The following is a 20,363-nucleotide window of genomic DNA, read 5'->3' as shown; positions in this document are numbered from 1 at the left end:
GGAGCGCCCCAGGTTGAGGAAGGCTGTTCTAAGGTCTATTGGATCAAGCACTACTCAAAGAGTTTTTACAGTGGGTTGGATCCAGAACTTAGTCATACTTACAGTAGATCCATTGATATGACTACGTCTGGATCCAAACTGTTGTTTATAACAAAAATTTAACAGATGCTCCCCCTTTACCTAAGAATTATCAAATAGGGAAGAAGAAACAAGCATGAGAAGAGCTGGAGGTTTCTCTTAATCTGAGGAAGGACCCAAATCTGGGCCTAGAGTTAAAACTCAAATTAAAAGGGAAGAGGGATGAATTAATTAAAAGATAAATTAAGTTAGTGTGTATTGGTTGTCTGAAAATGCATTTGGTGTTAAATTATGATATCTGAGGGGCAGTAAAGTTGTGATCAAATATTTGTGAATACCTCCAGAGCCTGCTTTTGGATTTTTTCAATTTCCTGTCTCAAATTGTCCCTTTCTTTCTGCAAACCATTTATCAGACCCTGGAGTTCCAGGGCATGCTTGCTGCTTGTTTGTAGTTGGCTCTTTAGTTCAATTATGGTGGCATTTTTTTCCTCATCCACTTCACTTCTGCCCCTTCTGAGATCATCATACTCCAATCTTAAATTGCGCAGCTCTTCCTCTAGCATCAAGTGTTCTTTTGTAAGGTTCTCAGTAAGAGACTGAAGTCTTTCGATTTCTATCTTGCACTCATTGAGGCTTTTGCTCTTATCCTCAACCGCCTTCTGCAAGTGCTCATTGCGCAGATGAGCCTGTTTCAGATTGTCCTGCTCTTGGACCATTTGGCGACGCAAAGTTTCAACCTCAGAGGTGTACTTCCTGATCTCCTCCATGTATCTCTGCTTATCTCTCACGTGACTATCTAGCACCTCTCTCTGATGCCTCAAGTCATCTTCACTCCGCTTCTTCACGATCGAGACCTCCTCTATCTGCTGAGTGAGGTTTGTGATTTTAACAGTTTGCTCTCTGAACGACCTCCTCATGGATTCTAACTCTTCTTCTACTTTCTTCTTTTTGGATGTTTCTTCCGCTATAATTCTAGACTGCCTATTAAGCTCCTCCTCCAGCTGGTGTTTCTGATGCTGCAGTTCTTTCATTGTGCTCTGGAGCCTTGTACTCTCTTGATCTTTCCCTTTTTTGTCTTGGGCAAGTCTTTCATATTCACTTTTGAGCCGCCCCAACTCCTGCTCTTGAGCTTTCAACCTGCTGATAGTCTCTGTTGCATTGATGTTGACTTTCTCCAGGTCATACTGGACTCTTTGCAATCGAATATTTTCCTCCTCCATGGATTTCCTCTGGTTTGTTTCTGCTTCTAACAGCTTTCTCATCTTTTCAATCTCTTTATTTTTCTCCTTAATTGTCCTTCCGGCATCGTCAAGAGACTGCTTATAACGCATGGTCTCTTCTGAGTATTTCTGAACAGTCTGCTTTAGCTCAATTTCAAGCTGCTGTTTCTTTTGCGAGATCTCTGAGCCATGGGCTTTCTGTTGGTGAGCACTTTCTTCCACTTGTCTAAGGTTCTCTGTTGTCTGACTTATTGTGTTCTTCAGTCTCCTAATTTCCTCACACAAGCTCCTATTTTCTCTTATGACATTGTCAAGCTGAGCTCGGTAACTATTGGTCTCCTCTTCTTTCTGCGCAGACACCTGATTAATTGTGGTCTTTGTGATTTTAATCTCAGTCTCATACTTGTTCTTTAAACTAATAATTTCCTCATCATAACTGTTCCTTACCTTAGCCAACTCATTTTCAAGTTCCCATCGGCTTTTAGCCTCTTCCTTCAGTTGAATCTTTAATCTCTCAAGCTCCTTGGTTTTGTCTTGGATGGTCAAAGCGGCATCCTCAAGCGCCTGCTTATACCTTGCATTGTCCTCGTTGCGCAGTTGAATAATCTGCTTCATCTCCAGCTCCATCTGCTGCTTCTGTTGCGCCAACTCCGAGCCACAAGCCTTCTGCTGCAGGGCATTTTCTTCTGCCCTCCTCCGCTGATCCGTCGTATTCAAAACAGCATCGTTGAGACGGACAATTTCGTCTTTCAGGTCTCTATTCTCCCTCTGTAGCCTGTCAATCTGGACTCGGAGGGCTTTGGCATCATCTTCTTTCTGGGCTGCTATCTGGTGGATGGTGGTCTTCTTAATGTTAATCTCGGTTTCATACTTGTTCTTTATATTACTCATCTCCTCACTATACTGGTTTCTTACCTTAGCCAGCTCATTTTCACACTCCCTCTTCCGCGTCCCCTCATCCTGGAGAAGAATCCTTAACCTTTCTATTTCGTACTCCTTCTCCTTGATGACTTTTTCAGATTCTATCTTTTGCCAACCAAGGCTCTCTTTCTCATTCTGTCTCGTCTTCTGCAGTTGGTCCAAGTCTGTCTTCTGCTGGTCATATCTGTCTTCCAGCAGCTTCCTTTTCCTCTTCTCATCTTCAATTTCATAAGTCAGTCTTGTTATCCTGTCATTCAGATCTTTTATTTGAGCATAGCATTTGTCCAGGTTTTGCTTGGCAGAACAGCCATCCATCTCAGTTTGTCTCTTCATTTCTTCCAAGCCCATTAATTTGGCTTTCAGCTGGGAAATTTCCAGCTGGTACTTCTGCAGGTTTTGCTCCAGGAATTTATGCTTGTTGCTGTTGTCAGAATTGGCATCTCTGGTCCGTCTCAGCTCTTCTTCCAATACATCTATTTTGGTGCTTTTCATCTGCATAATCAGAAATCAAGAAATATATGTATTACCTGAGACAACCATATTTTGACCAATTGCATGTAATACAATGGCTGTGTGGGTTGTTGTTGAACCATGGGTTGTCTGAACACAGCACACTTTCTGCATGGTTGCTCATTAACTAGGGAGTGTTGCTTATTAACCACTCTAAGCAACTAAACAACAAGCTATGGGTTCTTGAGGTGGTTTGTTCAAGAAAAATAAACCACACTGCATAGTTAACAAGCCTCCCGGTGGAAAACATGCTGCATTCAGACAACTCGGTAACTCAGCCTGCGGAAAACACACTGCATTCAAACAACATGTTAACCCCCCTATGGAAAATGAGATGCATTAAAATAAAACAATAACTTATAGTGGGCTAGCGCGTTGTTTGAATGCAGTCAATGTGCTATTTTAGAAAAATGTAACAAAAATGGTTCATTAAGAAAATATCTTTTTACATATGGTTATAACAATAGTTGCGTTATCTTGTTAACCATAATGAACCAGACTTATTCTTAAGAATGCTGTGTTTAATAAGTTACAATTCTCAGCACAATAACCTTATACACCAGGAATCATCTGGGGGAAAAGATATACTGCTCCATGTGTTCTGGAGCTGAGAACTGATTCTGAAAACAGATTTGAGGCTGAGCTCCGGGATTAATTAAACCCTAATGTTTTGGGTTGTGGTCAACGTTATTTTAAAATTGAGACCTATCAGCTGTCTTGGGAGGCAGGATATAAATGATTTTTTATAAATAAATAAATAAATACAGAAACATGTTGGTCATATATCAGGTCTGAACCTTTCCACAAACAGATTGATTTGTGTAAAAATAAAAAATAAAAATTAACACACATGTCAGTAAACCTTATGTTTTCTGCACCCTAATCTCAAACCTGTGGAGGAAAACTATGGTTCTTCAGTTGTAAGTGAAATGCACTCTGTCTCTTTGTTATTACTGTTTTACATGCTCAGTGAACATCCAAAAATGTCTGGAGCTGAGCTCCAGTTCTGATTATGTCCTATTCAAAGCTGAAGTGATTCAGAAAAAATGCTCTGGACACGGAAAACCAGCTTATCAAGGGAAGCTAGCCTTAAAGTGCTTTTGCTTAACATGCGAGATTTTATTAGAGTACAGTTAAGTTTTTATTTTTATGGGAGTAGAGTTCAAACATGAAATCCCTTATCTGCAGTTTGAATCAGTCTAGTCCACAAAAAGCTCTATCACGGGATTCTGCTGCACACATAGATCAAGTTTAATTCTAAAAACACAAAATACACTATAACAAATCTTAACTTTGTTTTAGCTGCAGAAATATGTTTACTAGCTAATAAAACTTAGAATATTATCCCATGAGTCTAGTCATAGTAGTAGTGGTGGTGGTGAAGAAGAAGAAGAAATTATTATTATTTACAAAGCATCTAAAAGTACTGGACACCATACCATTTACAGTTGTACAATGAATAAGGAAAGTGAGAGAGGTTACCTTTAACTCTTCCAAGCTCTTTAGCATTTCACTCAAGAATTTGTAATAATCTCCTGATCTTGTAAGAAGCTCAATGTATCGAGATTGAATCTCTGCAGCCTGAGAAGGAAAGAAAGAAAGAAAAGAAACGTATTGCCAGTCTACCTCAGATCCAATTTCAGCCTGCACTGACAAGGTTTTTGAGCATTTTGTAACAAAACGGCAGCCTAATCCTTAAACCCTGCACAATCAGGGTTCTAAATCAAATGCAGGGCCTAGCTAAGTACATTAGGCTCTCAGCTCCAGAAGTTTGCCCTGCAATGTATGGAAAGCTGAGGAACTAAGTGTGGTGATGTGGCGCAGGTTACAGTGATAACACGCATGTTCCCCCTTTTCCCCCCTCAAAGAGTTCTCAATCGGGTGACTTCAAAACCTTAAAAGAGGCTACAATCTAAAGAAGATCGTACCACACACTTTTTCCACACGTCACTTTTTCTTTTTGCTGAGCAAAATGATTCCTACCCAGTAGTACAATCTCACTTTTCTTTCAAAACTGCATTACACACCTCCTTCGAGAAGTTTTCATCAAAGAAGGACTATGCAAATATCATGAAAGTGGAGGACATATACCTCTTGCAGAATTAGTCCTGAAGGAGACTGGACCACGCTCCGCTTGATAGGAATGTTCAGTAACGTTTCTAGTCCTGAACTGTAGGCCGCAGCCTGGAGTTCATAATCCTGCAGAATAAGAAGTAACCACAATGCATTTTGTAAAGATTGGCAGCGTACATCTCCTGGCCTGCTTTTCCAGAACTATGGAAAGGCAACATATCCCAAAGCCTACTTTAAGAGCCAGTAGGATGAAGGGAATTGGTGATAAAGAAGGTAAAAATGAGGTGGAAAACTTTGGAGAGAGATATACTTTTTTTTTTTACATAAAAAATATTTAAGTAGTCAAACTCTTTTAAAGAAAGAGGACAGAAAAGGTTCATTATAAGATCAGATCATGGGAATTAAAGAAAAATTTTAGGCTTCCCATAGACCAGTCCCTTGATTTACCACGAAAGGGTTCTACATTCAGCAATGGGTTGTACATCTTATAAACTTTAGTTTGCCAGTAACTGATCTTACTCTGATGAGAAATGGGAAGGGGAGAGGGATTTACTCTAGGATTAAAGAGAAAGACATTGCAGGATTAAGCCCTTGTAGTAAAAAATAAATCCTTAAGAGGAGCATTCAAATAACCGTACCTTGATTGCAGCTGAGCACACCTCTGCATTCTTGATTACCTCTTCCACTCTGTCTCGTTTGCCTGTTATTTCACAATGCAAGTTCTGCCAAAAAAGAAAAATGGTATGAATTTTAATCATATTCCCAGCAATCAGGATTTCTGTTGGTTCAGGAGAATGGCAAGTGTCTGTCCGTTTAGTCAACTGGATCCCAAAAGACATTATGTTTAGAACGTTTAGAACAACCTTAACCGAGCTGAGATTTGAACTCAGGATATAAAGTTTATAACTTGTGCTCTTAACTACTGTTATTACACCAACTGGGATTCTGGCATGATCATGTTTAACTCCTAATTCTTCACTGAGTATAAATTGATTTCAAGTTTAAGAAGATTAAGGGTGCAATCCTATGCATGTTTAGGCAGGAAAAAGTCCTACAACTCCCAGCATGCCCCGGGGGCATGCTGGGAATTGTAGTATTTTTTTTCTGTCTAATATTCAGAGGATTGTGTCCTTGCTCTGAACACACTCTGGAGTGTTTAGTGCAAAAAATACCTTTTGCTCCTGCAAGTATCTCATGACTGTGTTAACGTCTCCCAACTTCATGGTCTCAATAGTGTCCTGCCGGCACCTGGCATCACAGATCCATTTATTCAGAGCCTGGTAAAGGTCTCGATAGGTTCTCAGCTGCTTCACCTGTTTTTCTAAATCCCAAGTCCTGCAAAAGACACAACAAAATATGAACGCAGTTAAAGCTGCCTTACGCGGACTCAGATCATTGATACACTTAGCTTAGTGCTGCCTACTGTGACTGACATCAACAGTTCAAGATATGAGGCATGATATCCCTTTCAGTTGGACACACACACACACACACCATAGGCTAACTGTCATCTTCACCCTGTGGGGAAGAAGCAGCGAGGGAGACGGAAGCAGGCAGGGACCATCAGAGCCTGTTTCAGTTGGACACCTCCCCCAACCGCCACAGGGCTAACATCTTCACCTGTGGGGAAGAAGAAGGAGCTGTTGATCTGTCCCTCCATTGGGAGATGAGAGGACGGAGCAGGGCCTTCCCACCAGCCTGAACAGTCTCCTTAATTTCTTTTTATTTTCTCCCTCTTCCCTCCCCATCCCCTTTTCCTTGCGTGTCATGTCTTTTTTAGATTGGAAGCCTGAGGGCAGGGACTGTCTTCTTTACTGATCAATTGTAAGCTGCTCCGAGAGCCTTTTTGGCTGAGGTGCGAGACAAAAATACTCTAAATAAATAAATAAATAAATAAATAAGATCTTAAGAGATTAATCTTGGAACCTTTATGCAAAGCATGTGCTCTAGCATGGAGTTCTTGCCCCTGCCTAAAAACAGAGAGATCTACTTTGAGAAGGCTTGATCTTGCTCCACTCATGTCATGCAACAACTGCAATGTATACAAACACAAACAGGCGTATTTTTGGAAGTACGTCTTCTTTACCAAAACTTCCAATTTTTAAAAGTCTTCAGCATTCTGTGTGACATCCTATTCTAAAATGTAATATATAACCGGGCTCTCCACAGATACAGCAAGAGCTTTCCAGGTGTAACTTAAGATGCACTTTTTCCAGGTGTAACTTAAAAGGTCCTGTCCCTCGTTGCCACACTCCGAGCCTCTCCCGGGTGCCTACTCCGAGAGAGGCTCGGAGTGTGGCAACGAGGGACAGGGCCTTTTCGGTGGTGGCCCCCAGACTGTGGAATGATCTCCCTGACAAGACTCGCCTGGCACCAACGCTGCTATCTTTCCAGCGCCAGGTTAAGACTTTCCTCTTTGCCCAGGCATATGGCGGCACATCTCAATCACCCACATGTTTAGTTTTTTTAAAGGTTTTTAATTGTTTATGTGTGTATCTTCTGGGTTTTAGAATTTTAAATTTTGTATACTCGTTTTTATCTTAATTTTAGAATTTCTGTAAACCACCCAGAGAGCCCCGGCTATGGGAGCGGTATATAAGTGCAATAAATAAAATAAAATAAATAAACTTCAACAGTCACAGATGCACATTTTCAGCTACCAAGATTACAGGTCAAAAACCTCACAGTTCAGCCTAGGATTGATTCTGATAGAAGAGAGGAGCATCAAATTTACATCCCTAAAAGTCACTTCTTCAGAAATCCAATTTGAAAGGCCTAGCGCAATCTGGATCATAACAAAGTTCTATGTGATGTGGCAACTAGAACTTGCAGAATGCTGCTTGAGGCACAGTAAAATGTGCATTTCGTTGTTAAAAAAATTATGTTAGGGGGGACTGGGGTCAGTCTTTAGAAAACACCGACAAACCTGTCATCTATCTGTTTCTCCACCCGTTGCCAACGGTCATTTAGCTGGCTGACTTTGTCATTGTACTTTCCAAGATCTAAATCATAGAGAGGGTACGTCTGGCAAGATTGTGAATGAATCTGGAGGGCCCTCTGCTGCTCTGCTTCCAAGGTACAGAGCAGTGACTTCTTCATAGTAAGGTCTGCTCTCATTTTCTGGAAAAAAGTAAGCACGCAGAAAGAAAAATAATTTAGCTTCTGTCTGTCTCATAAATCTCAGCAGAAACTGAAATAAAATTAGATCCTGTTTGGTTTTAGAAAGGGTGCAATATCATCAAACTTACATATTTGGGAAAATTTAGGAAAGGCAGGGAAAACAGAAATAGATGGCATCTCTTTCATGGGAAATGGCATTTCTTTTATTCTGGAAATTACATCTAAAACATGTGAACTATATGTAAACTAAAACTATTGTAATATTTTGATTTTTGGAACTATATTAATATCTTTTATACTAACTTTTTAATGTGGAACATTAAGCATATTTTTTCTATATTTGAAAATGATGTGAATGTTATGACACTGGCAACGTTTGTAAAAAAACAATACACCAGGATTCTGGAGAATTCTTGAGCAGCGTACTAGTGCATCTTTCCCAATCACTCCTATGTGGCTCCACCCACCAGGGGGAGTGGCTACAATAACCACTCATCAACAAGAAAAAGATTAGTGTTACATCCAAACAGGGACACTTGATCTTGATCTGTCACTATCCTAACAAGGCAAAGTCTGAAGCCAGGGTTGAATTTGGCTTCCGATTCCTAGCTTGTTAAGGGAATAACAAGTTAGGCATCCTTGTTCAGATGCGATAGTAAACATTTTCTTGCTGATAAATTTCTAGTTATTGTAATGTCTCCTGCTGTCAGCAGGAGCCAAGCAGAAGCAATTGGGCAAAGGGTACAATAAGCCAGGATCTTTCGGAATTCTGGCTTATCGTTTTGTGTGAACGTGGTCAATGTGAGCAATCAATTCATGGCTCAATTCATTATTATTATTATTATTATTATTATTATTATTATTATTATTATTATTATTATTATTTTAAAAAAGGTCTCTCCTACCTTCAGGCAGGCTCGGTAGGCTTCCACTTTATCTGGGTCCAAGGAAAGAGTATCTTCTTCCGTGAGTCTGACTTCGAACACTCGGATCACATCATCTGCTTGGAGAATTGCCTGAAGCAGTGATCTCAGTGCATTCAAGCTGTAGCAAAACAATGCCATTTTTAAAAAAGAAGTCAAATCTATCATTGGGAAAAGATTATTTGGTTTTATCCACCCAGTCAAGTTTTCTTATATAACTAAAGCTGTCCCACTGTCACATACTCAAAGAAATGAATGATGCAGTCCTATGCACCTTTACCTGGGAGTACTCCCCATTGCACAGAATGGGATTTACCTCTAAGTAAACATGAATAAGATTTCATTGTAAAACAATCATGTAGCTGTTTTTTATATTGCCTTTTAAACTTTTAATGTTTTAAATTTATACTTGCTGTATTTTATGGTTTTTAATTGTGTATTGCCCAGAGATTTTTGGCTGATGGGCAGTATAAAAATGTAATAATAAATAAATAAATATGTATCAGAAAAGCAATAATCCTAACAGTATGGTGCATCCACATCACATCACTTCCTCCACCCTATGCCATCTAAGGAAGAATTTGGACGGGGATGGGATAAGCAGCTGGATCACATGTGTCAACCAATCTAAGACAGTCAGTGTATCACAGTGATGAGCAGCATTAGCTATGAGCTGGGAGTGCTATGTGGTTGGGCAGAAAGCAGATCTCCAGATGGTTTGGATCAACTCCCAGCATTTCTGGCCATTGGCCGTGCTGGCAGGGGCTTCTGGGAACTTAAGTGCAAAACATCTGGAGAACTACCTTCTGACCACCCCTGGCCAAAGACATAGAAATCTCTTTCAGCATGAGTGGTAGGAACCTTTGGGCATGTCTCATAAAACAAAATCAGATTCTTCACAGAACTAAAATTGCTAAGGTTCCTTTAAAGCTTTCGGTCTCTAGTGTAGCTGAGGGCTGGGTGAGTAAAGGACAGCAAATAACAACAACAACAACAACATTTCCAATCTGAAGCAATGTAAGGAAGACTGAGACCATTGCTTTGGCTACTGGGTGGTATAGAAATGAAATAAATAAATAAATTGCTCCACAGAAAATCAGGAGATCTATGGAAATCAGGAATGGGGAACCTGTTGCTGGACTACAACTCCCATCAACCCTCATTGTTGGCCATGTTGGCTAAGCTTGATGCGAGATGGGCTCCAACAACATATGGAGAGGGCCACATATTCCCCGCTTATTTTCTTGAAGAAATTAGATCTCCCTAGCGGAGAATTTGAGTTAACTGAGTTTAAAATATTCATAGTCCTGCATCTATCTATATAGAATTTAAATCCACTTAAAACGTGCACTTGATAAAAATTGATTGTAAAACAAAGCACATTTCCCGGATCTGGATTAAACGGTAAAGATGCCGTAGGATTACTTGACAATTTGGTTACCTGTCCAAATAACCAGCAGAGACACCATTAATATTTTCCAGTTTCTGAAACAAAGCACTGATTTCGGAGTGCAAATAGTTATACTTTTCGGAGCCTCTAAATTTGGGAAGATAATCTTTCTGCCCATTGAGAGCCTCTGCCAGTGTCTGGGATTCACATTGTACACCCTGAAAAAAGAAAGACAGATACACATCTCTTAGGATCAGATGAATAACATGCAACTAATATATGATCCATCTTTTCTTGAAAATTTCCTGTTTCAACTCAATTTTTAAAGAAAGAAAGTGTGGGATGTTAAGTCTATATTTTTTCCATGACAAAGAGTCCCATTATAAACATGCAACTTGGCTTCCTTCTGCCCAACTGTCATGCTCATGCTTGGATGCTGATGTATTTCATACAATCCAGAAAACCTCTACCATAACTCAAGCACCTCTGCAAACATACCAATCTACACAAAGACCAACTCCATCAGTAGTGAAGGAGGGCTGTCTTTGTAGCCTTACAAATTATGACTGTAGAAGATAAGTGTATACTGAAAAAAGGGGTGCGATCCTAAACATTGATTACTGTGGTAACATGGATGTGAAAGCAAAGCAAAGCAAACACACTTTATCCCCAATAAATGCCTTGGGACCAGGTTACTTGAAGGAGAACCTTAAAACGGGTGAGAATCCAGATGTTGTTGGGCTACAGCTCCCACCAGTCCCAGTCAGTATAACCAATGGTCAGGGATGACTGAAGCTGGAGTCCAACCATATCTGGAGGATCACAGGTATCCAACCCTTACTTTAAAATCTGCCTGACCGTTAAAATCCACATTAGAGTGGATTTCATCCACCTCTGAAAGTCATTAGGTTGGTAGATAATAGGGAAAGGCCTTTTCAGTGGTGGCCCCGCATCTTTGGAACTCTCTTCCTAGGGAAATATGCATGGCTCCATCATTGCTGGTCCTACAGACATTTTTATTCTAGTCTGCATTTGGCTAATTTTAATGTGCTGTGATTTAAATATAAATATATCTGCTGATTATAAATCAATGAAGCTGTTCAGGGGATTGTATTATTATCATTAATATGATAATAGTATTCAAAGTTCGTAAACCAAATTGTGAGGGAAGGGTGCCTTAAAAGGCAGGTCAGAGATTTTTCAAATATTGCACTGTTTTTAATTTTTAATTACTGTACACAGATGTGCACCACAAGTTGTGAGCTGGAATTTACTGAAAGTTTGGGGGTTATTAGCAGTAGATTGGCAAGGATCTTTGACTCACAAGGAGTAGCTTTTTGCGTGGAAGGGCTGTGACTTCCATTGAGTTCTAGTGCTAAAAATAAATTCCTGGGCTCAGTGTTCTTTAGTTCTATATCTTTTGCACCTAGGGGATTTCAAGGTTCTAACGAAACGAAAACAAAAGTTGCTCACCCCTGTTCTCGTTTATCTGCTCTAGTAGTGAATTGCATACAGCATACTATGTCGTCTCATTTATTTAGGGTGCAATCTTATGCATGTTTGGACAGAAAAACAGCATACTATTCCCAGCAAGTCCCAGCCAACCATGTTGTTGAGATTTGTAGGCCTTCCTACTGTCTAGACATGCATAGGATTGCACCCTTATTTACTATTTCTAGGGTGCCTTTCAGGACAAGAGCCCTCCCCGTGGTGGCTTACACGATGAAGTTCCATACAACAAAAATGAATTCATTGTGAAACATGTGTACCTCTAATTCACTGATTCTGATTGACAGGTTGTGAGAGGCCCCTTGATCCAGCTGGAGGGGGGTTCTGTTCACCATCCGGAGCTCACAGCATTCGATTTGGCGCCGAAGCTTCTGGAGTTCCATGAGCAACCAGGCCTCCAGCTTCTCCTGCTCCCGGTTCCGATCTGGAGTTTTGCATTGGCCCAGACCAATGACCTCATTCGTCACAACTGAAAAAAAGAAAGGGCATGTTTGGACGTTTTGGAAGATGATCAGCAGGTCGTTTTTTAAGTTTCAGGAAGTGAAATCCTGCAGACAGGGGAGGCATGGTGTCATGGCCAATGGCGTGCTTTGGGAACAACTTATTCACGTTGCTGAATAAGACCATCTTCATCTTTCCTTCTCTACCATCTGGCAAAGAACATGCAACTAAAAAGAACTGGGCAAAGGCCAGACATGGTCCCATATAATCAAAAGGTGTTTGCCAATCAACGACAGATTACCTACAGGATGGTATAAAAATTTGAAGTACTTTGTTTGGTCTTGTTTTCCACATGGGGCCTCTCTTAAAGCAGGGGTCTACACAAACTATGATGTGCCAAGATGAATGCAGCCCAGCAGCCATGAACTGTAGCCCAATGAATTGTAGTCCAAGACAGAGACAGCAAAAAATGCGAGGTGTGACACATCTCTGGTGAGCAGCGGACATGACTAGTGAGATGCCTTTGGCTTAGCGCAGGGATATTGGACCTCTTTCAACTCAAGGGCTGAATTCCATTTTGGAGGCGCTCTCAGAGATAGCATTCCAGTGGTGGTCATGGCTGAAGGCCAAAGGGGTTGGGGTAAAAAATACCAGAATTACCAGCATATTTTCATTTAAAGCTTTTACTACCAGTAACTAAGCCTTAGGAAAGGCATTTCAGCTTTTTAGGATGAGATGAAACCACCAATCAGGTAACCACCAACCTGCAGCTGGGGGAAAGGAGGGGGAGAGGGTACGACCACCTGGGGAACCCTGGAGGCCCAGATAGGGACCTGATGCAGGCCGGATTTGGCCCAAGGACCTGAGGTTCAACACTCCCGACTTAGCAGCTCACACAAGTTGTGCAGGCCTGCAATGTGAACCATGACCACACTCTGCAAGAAATGATACATTTCCTAGCATCCCCACTGGAAACTAACCTTGTTCAGGTGGGGGCTGTTGACGTTGTCCGCAAGGCAGCTGGATGACCAAAGTCTGGTAGTGTTTCTGGGCATCCGAGAACTGAGTCTGGATATTCATCTTATCATCAGGACCAAACATCTCTGAGCCTTGGCTGTGCCTGAGGAATTCTTGATAATGGATCTCCAGGTCAGCAATTACCTTTTGATAATCTTCTCTACGCATTGTCTTCAGCTGAAATGAATGGTCAGGAACAATATCAGGAAACCAGCCAAAGCAGGTGAATCACCAGAGAATCACCAGAGAATTAGGAATGTTGGAGAAATCCACAATGGATTTAGTCATAGAAAGATACATATTCTTTGTATCTAATGTATGGCCGAATATTCACATTTCCCCCATAGGCTAAAGCATGAAAATGTGAATGGGGAGATTGCACATTTGAACAAGTGCAAATTTGTACAAATTCAGGAAACCAGAAAAATTCTGATTCCATCAATGAGCGGACAATGGAACAAAAAGCACATAATCTTCAAAACGCCAACGGAACGGATTTTACATCCCTACAGAGAATATATTCCTACAAATGATGCCTACATATCAATGGCAATAAATTGGAAGTGTACTTTTTTTTGGGGGGGGGGGGTAGGACTCAAAATGACAAATAGGTTAACTGTGTAGGTTTACGTTAGAATGAAATATCTAAGGTTACAGACTCTGGAATGTGTAGATAAGGAGGACAGGGAGAGTCTGTGTCCACAAAAGCAGAGCTGCCTGCAAAATCACCAGCCGTGTTATCAATATAAGACAAGGCTTGAGAAAAGACAGGCAGCCTCCCCAAAGTCTGGAATGTATATTCCTAAGCCTTGTTATACATCAGCCTGTGGCCACTAGTAAAACTAGCAAAAGCACGCCTTTGCAAAGCCTGTGGTTATGCATTCATTACAGACACATCCTACGCACTCTACATTAGTTATCCCCACTGAGGAATAAACAATAGGTTACCTTCAAATACATGTAATGATGCTCTAATGCATTTCTTTTTCGTTAAAGAAAAACTACTTCAAATGATTTTGAGTAGAGACATAGCAGAGCGTGTGGATAATCAACGCTTTCCCTGCCAGCCACAAAAATCCGCCTGAAGTCATATGTAAACTGTTATAAGGATACTAAACTAACAAGCCCTAATCCCGCACTGTCAGTTAATATATCCAATTAGATGAGACCTTCCATTAGGTTTTTATTAATATTCTCACTACAAATCAGAAGGAACAACTGAACTGAGAACACTGATGAACTGATTTAAAAGTGTCCCTTTGAGTTTGACTATAAGGATCAAAATAGACATTAATTAAAATCTGTAGCTGCGTTCGGATGCTACGCTAGTCAATGGTGGGTTAACAGTCAAGTCACAGTTGGTTATCTTGCAGTACTGCCCACACGATCACAGAAATAACCAACCATGAGTTATTTATAAGCAACTGAGAGTGAATTATTAATCCACGGTGCATTGACTAACTCATTCCCTATCCTCCCTCCTCCTGCTTGTATCCCATTATCCCTTGCTGCCAAAAATAGAGTTCTGCTGACTTGAGTAGAGCAATAGCCACCACTTTTACCACTCTTGCCTAGCAACTCTGTAGGCGACAAAAATAACCAACGGTGCCCCCCACACAACAAGATAACCAACGGTGGTTTAAATAACCCATTCTGTACACCGTTGGTTATTTGCATGGGTTATTTTGGCAAAATAACCCACTGTGGGTTAAAAAAAATCCCACTACATATCATGATAATTCCTGGTGTGTCAAATAACCCACCATGAATTATTTAACCCATTGTTGGTTATCGTATCATCCAAACCCAGTCTGTGTCTCGCAATTACATCTCTTTCTTTTCTTTTCTTTTATTCTAGAATAGGAGCACAGGCTTCAATTTGGATCAGAACATTTCTGTGGAGGGTGGGGAGTAAGATCCAGCTCAGGGGCTCTGCACCTACTATAGTGTAAAATAAACATATCTGCTAGACACAGATTTAACGTAATATCTGCTTTGGCTCTACATGAGGTAATCAAATGTGAAGGAAGGAAGGACTTTTATACCTTTTAAAAAGATACAGAAGAGAGAAATTCAGCTAATGCTGCTTCTCTCACATCTACATAACAACAATACAGAAGCCCTGTTCTCCTTTCCTTCTGGAACCTCCACTGGGAAATTCTACCAACATTTTCTTTTGGGCCAGTAAAAGAACAATGTCTTGGGCCATGAATGGAACAGAGTTCACATTCACGGAATTAATGTCCATTGGTAAGCCCTTGAGCCCTCCAAACATCTACTCCTAGGAGCTGGGAGAATCTGTAGGATATGGTGGAGGGAGCTACAGGTGGAAGAGGGGTGAGTCAATGGAAATCACCCCCACCCTTAGGTGTACAGAGGAGGAACTTTGGAGCAAACCCAATGAACCTACTATTCAAAAACAAGTACCTAACGAGGAATGTTTGTGGGGCCTTTCCTGTCCGGAAAGGAAATCGACAAGCGTATGTTCAGCAAACTGTTAGAGATGGAAGAAAACATGATGACTCCTGTCCTACCTGAAGTCCCTTCAACACCCACCTTAGCAATAGTCATAGCCTTGATTTTTTCAATGTCAATCAAGCAGTAATGCCAAGACACCAGGCTCTTCATGTTGATGTAGAGCTGATTCCACAGAGCCATAATAGCATCATAGTATTGTTCAATCCTAAGGGGCAATGAAAGGGTTACTCATACTCAAAAAGCAACACCTGTGTGTCAATAAAATGACTAATTTATTGAGCAGGGAAGGGAAAGGGGCCAGGGAAGAATTCACACTTCCGTAAGAAAGCCAGCCTTGCAGTTCAAGCAATGCAGCTTCAGGGTCTAGTTAATAACTCACTTGGTTGCCAGATCCACAGCCAATGGATTAGGGGGAGGAATAATGAGACTGACAGATGGCACCAGCATATCCACTCCTCCTGGTCCGGTCACATGCCACTTGCTGCGTTCAGTGTTGTCTTTCAAAATGCACTCATCTCCTTTGCGTATCGTTTTCTATTTTTTAAAAAAGTAAGAAAATCTATTGTAGGCACGAACACACTAGAACACCGTAAACATTTCTGACTTCAATCTGTTTTTGATTTTATGAAGTAGTTGAATTCAATCGCAGTACTCGACAACTTGATTTATTCAAGTGTCCTAATGCCCATCCAAAGTTTTGGGTAATCAGGAGCCTGGATGTATAGGGGTTGCTACTTGTATACATTCCATTGCTATGGGACTATACAGAGTTTATTAAAAAAAATAAACTTATGTTAAACTTATCAAGTTAGTCTACTGTAATATGCTCTCCATGGGGCAGAACTTGGTATTTTTTTCCAAGGCTACGGCTGATGCAGAACCCAGTGGCCTACCAACTGATAGATCAGTTCAGCCTCTAATGCACATACTTCATTCAATCGTGTGATTTTCCAACAACCCGCAGAAGTGGTACAAACCTAGGAGAGCCATGCCCAATGACAGCTTTGAATAGAGTTCCGCAATAAGCATCTTTGCAAACATTTTAAGCCGTTTTCAAATGGGCAGGCTCCTAGCAGATGCAACTAAGCCATATTCAAAATAGATGTTTGAGCGTCCTACCATTGGTGTGGATTTTCCAAAAAAAATTCCAATGCAAATGAGGTTAATTTGCTTAGGGTAAGTTGCATAGAAAAAGGTTCTGTTTTGTTCCAGAAAATAATTCCAATAGTATTTAGGTTTATTTGCATAGGAAAAATTTCAGTTTGGAGCAGAAAAAGTTTTCATGTGGCCCTCCAGGCCTACAACTCTTCTCTTCTCCCAGGCATTTAACAGCATTTAATAGCATACGATGAGTTTTTTTAACTGACCCCAGAATAGTTGTTTTTAAATGGATATTGTCTGTTCTTGTTTGTATTTTATGCTTTTTATGCTTTTAAATTATGTATATTTCTTTTTAATGTTCACTTTTTTTTTAACTTTTGTAAATAGCCCAGAGAGCTTCGGCTATGGGACGGTATATAAATGTAATAAATAATAACTCCCATCAGTGCTAGTTAGACCAATGGGAGCCATAGGCCAAAACATCTGGAGGGCCACAAGTTGCCCACCTCTGCCCTAGAAAGATATAATTTAGCACCTAATTTTTTATCCCAATATATCACAAGTATTTGACCTAAAATATTTGAGGGGGGAAGTTAAAGCACACTTAACGTGATGTAAATATTATTAGTTTATTATAAACATTATTGAAATAGAATCATAGAATAGTAGAGTTCGAAAGGGCCTATAATAAATACTTGTAGAAATGTAGACAATTTACATTGGCTCAGTTCAGACAACACAATCGTCAACGCAGTGTGAAAACTCCACTCAACGGTTGAGTTTTTAAGCGGTAGTCCCCACACAACACGTTCTAACTCCACTGCTGTGTGACTGTGGGCTACCATTCCTCCACCCTCTCTCCTCCCTGGTCCTCTTGATGGTATCCCATCAGCCATGGCTGCAAAAAACCAATCCCGATGGCTCTCCTAGAGCGTCACTCGCTCCTTTTGCCGCTCTTGCCAGGGAACTCTGTAGCCAGTGGGAAAAGTCAACACAATGCAATAGAAAACTCCATGGAGCCCTCCACACAATACACAACATAACCATTGTGCAGGAACTCTCCTCTGCACAGCGTGGATATTCTGCGTGGAGTGTTTCCCAAAAAAACCTCCACCGTTGCATGGAGTTTTCTTGCCAGACAGCACATTTCGCAACGGTAGTGTAAAAACTCCACTGTGGAGTTCTAAGACCACCGTTGAGAAATATGTTGTCTGAACTGAGCCATTTAAGAGGGAAAAAACAAAGGTACAGATACATTTTAGCAACCCAAGGAACTGTGCATGATACTCTGACAATCATTCATCTATTTCAACAGAGTTCAACTCTCTTCTACTAAGGTTGTTGGGACACCTTCAGGTTCACTGTCAGTATTTATTAGTTCCATTTCACTCTTATATATGCATTCGAATGACATATGTACGCTAAGGAGAATCCCCTGAAAAACATTACAACTTTGAAACTGGGAAGCATGCCTAATACTGTATTTGCAATTGACATACATTCAATTCTGACTAATAAACCTACGAAACAGAACATTTTCTGTGGAAAAATAAAACACTGGGAAAATTTCCAGAAACAAATCGGCCCCACATTATTGTGGCCTATGTATTTTGTTTTAAGTAGATTTTTGCTACAAAGCTGATATGTAGGGATTTTTGGAGATGATAGCCCATCCCAAGCCTTTGGAATATGATTGACTAGAAATCTGACCAGGTACTGTGAAGAACGCCCAAAAATGGCTGTAGCCCTGTTTAGTTAGTTCTGCTCAGTTTGGCTTCGGCCTCTGGGCCAGAGGGAGGGAATCTTGGAGAATATTTCTCAAGGTCAAACTCATGGCTGGGTAATTGGCTGTGCCCAGCACTCCCTGCCTCCTACCACAACACCTGTGGATTTATCAGCCTGACCCCCAAGGTCGGGCTAATTGGGATGTTGATTTGTTTCAGCTGTGGGAAGAATGGCCTCATGGAGGGGGCCTCGCTCCTGAGGGAGGGGCACCAGGGGCCCGAGTGGGGCATAGGATTGGCTAAGGTAGGTCACGATGGCTGCCAGCCCAAAAGGGGATAAAGAGGTGGGCAGCCAGGGGGCCAGCCATCTTCCCCAGACTTATGCTTTTGTGGAACAGGAGATCCCTGATGAGCTGGGTAAACGCTTGGTTTTAGATAGGTTTCTTATGTTTAAGTGTCTGAATGTTCCAGGGAAATCTGTTTGCCTTTGAGGCACAGTTTGGAGTGGGCTAGAGTTTTATTTGGTTGCTGTTTGAAATTGCCTGTTGTGAAGTCTGTTTTTAAATTCTTACCCCATCCTTTTCCTTCCCTTTCCTAACCCCCCTTTTTACATTTTATTTATTTATTTATTTCATTTCATTTCTATACCACCCAATAACCGAAGCTCTCTGGGCGGTTCACAAATTTCCTATTGTCTTCTGTTTCTGCTTCTTTTTAAATTTTGTTTTAACTGTTTTATTCTGTTTTTTTTTCATTTTACCTTGTACACCGTTCTGAAATTTTTCAATGGGGAGCGGTATATAAATATTCTAAATAAATAATAATAAATAAATAATAATTTGTGTGTTTGACTGAGGCCTTACGTGTTAATTTTAGTGTTTGTAAATAAACTGCTTCAGTCCTTAAAAGTGTGTGTGTGGCTTTATTTCCCAGAGGGCTGGCTCTTCCTGACTAAGGTCAGGGCTAGGGAGAGGGCTACCTGGGAATCTAGACGTTTGGTCCAGGAGCCTACCTTGCAGGGACGCTGGGTGGACCCCAGCCTTCCTTCACAGATACAATCTATGATTAGCAAATATGTGAGTGCCTTGAACAAGCAGCTCCATTGCCTTTTCCTTCAAGTTATTTCACCCCTCGCCTGAAGCCATGGCTTCAAAACACTTCCATTCCATAAGACCCGCAGTGTGCACAAACCATTAATCATTACATCTTACCAGGTCTTGTTTGTAATCACACAGAGCCCGGAGGATGATGGGCTTATTGCTCCTGTAATCAGGGTTGCGTGGCTTTAGCTGCACTATTTTCTTAGACTTATTCACCAAATTTTGCACCTGCCTCTTGTATTCCAGAATTTTCTCTCGTTCAGTCTAAAAAGACAGAAAAAGCTTGTTATGGAAAACTTGATTTAAAACAAGAAACCCCATTCACCAATACATTTGTTATAGGTCAATTTTAGATCCTCTTGAAATTAAAAGCAAACATCTCAGTAGATGTTAGTGGAAACTAAGAACGAAAGTGATACAACATATTTTGTGTTGGAGAAGAACAACTTTCCCCAGAAGTGACCTGCAAGTGTGTTAAACTACAGTTCCCATAATCCTTCATCCAACTATGCTTGGGGAAGTCTGGAATAGAACACTATAGACCTGTGAAGCAATGAACAAACAAGTCTCCTTGCAGCCCGTTAAGCCCAATTAAAACAACTAAAATGGAATTCTTTAAGGAGCATTTGATAGGTATAGAAAATGATTTGGTATCAAATTTATGACCTAAGCAAAGTAGAAGCAGCCTGAAAGATACATGGGGCTTAGTCTTCTCACATCAATGTGACAAGAAAGCCAAGAAGCTGCCATTTTCCCCA

The 20,363-nt window shown here is 40.8% G+C and overlaps 1 protein-coding gene across 3 annotated transcripts in view; it reads right to left on the bottom strand.

The window, feature by feature from the left end:
* Positions 1–20,363, bottom strand: part of DSP (desmoplakin) — a 56,905-nt gene that overhangs the window by 6,417 nt on the left and 30,125 nt on the right. Inside the window, exons 11-23 of one of the 3 annotated variants that reach the window (XM_063130348.1) lie at positions 19,717–19,869; positions 16,060–16,214; positions 15,759–15,885; positions 13,166–13,379; positions 12,005–12,213; positions 10,287–10,453; positions 8,828–8,966; positions 7,729–7,922; positions 5,975–6,137; positions 5,441–5,524; positions 4,821–4,928; positions 4,212–4,310; positions 417–2,711 (exon numbers count right to left, since the gene is read on the bottom strand). In XM_063130348.1, coding sequence (XP_062986418.1) covers positions 417–2,711; positions 4,212–4,310; positions 4,821–4,928; positions 5,441–5,524; positions 5,975–6,137; positions 7,729–7,922; positions 8,828–8,966; positions 10,287–10,453; positions 12,005–12,213; positions 13,166–13,379; positions 15,759–15,885; positions 16,060–16,214; positions 19,717–19,869 — 4,107 coding nt within the window. The remainder of the gene's footprint in view (positions 1–416; positions 2,712–4,211; positions 4,311–4,820; positions 4,929–5,440; positions 5,525–5,974; positions 6,138–7,728; positions 7,923–8,827; positions 8,967–10,286; positions 10,454–12,004; positions 12,214–13,165; positions 13,380–15,758; positions 15,886–16,059; positions 16,215–19,716; positions 19,870–20,363) is intronic. The other 2 variants (XM_063130349.1, XM_063130351.1) reach the window with 2 other exon arrangements.

Source organism: Elgaria multicarinata, chromosome 7 (genome assembly GCF_023053635.1).
Source record: "Elgaria multicarinata webbii isolate HBS135686 ecotype San Diego chromosome 7, rElgMul1.1.pri, whole genome shotgun sequence".
NCBI lineage: Eukaryota > Metazoa > Chordata > Lepidosauria > Squamata > Anguidae > Elgaria > Elgaria multicarinata.
This window is presented reverse-complemented; position numbering and strand designations above follow the sequence as displayed.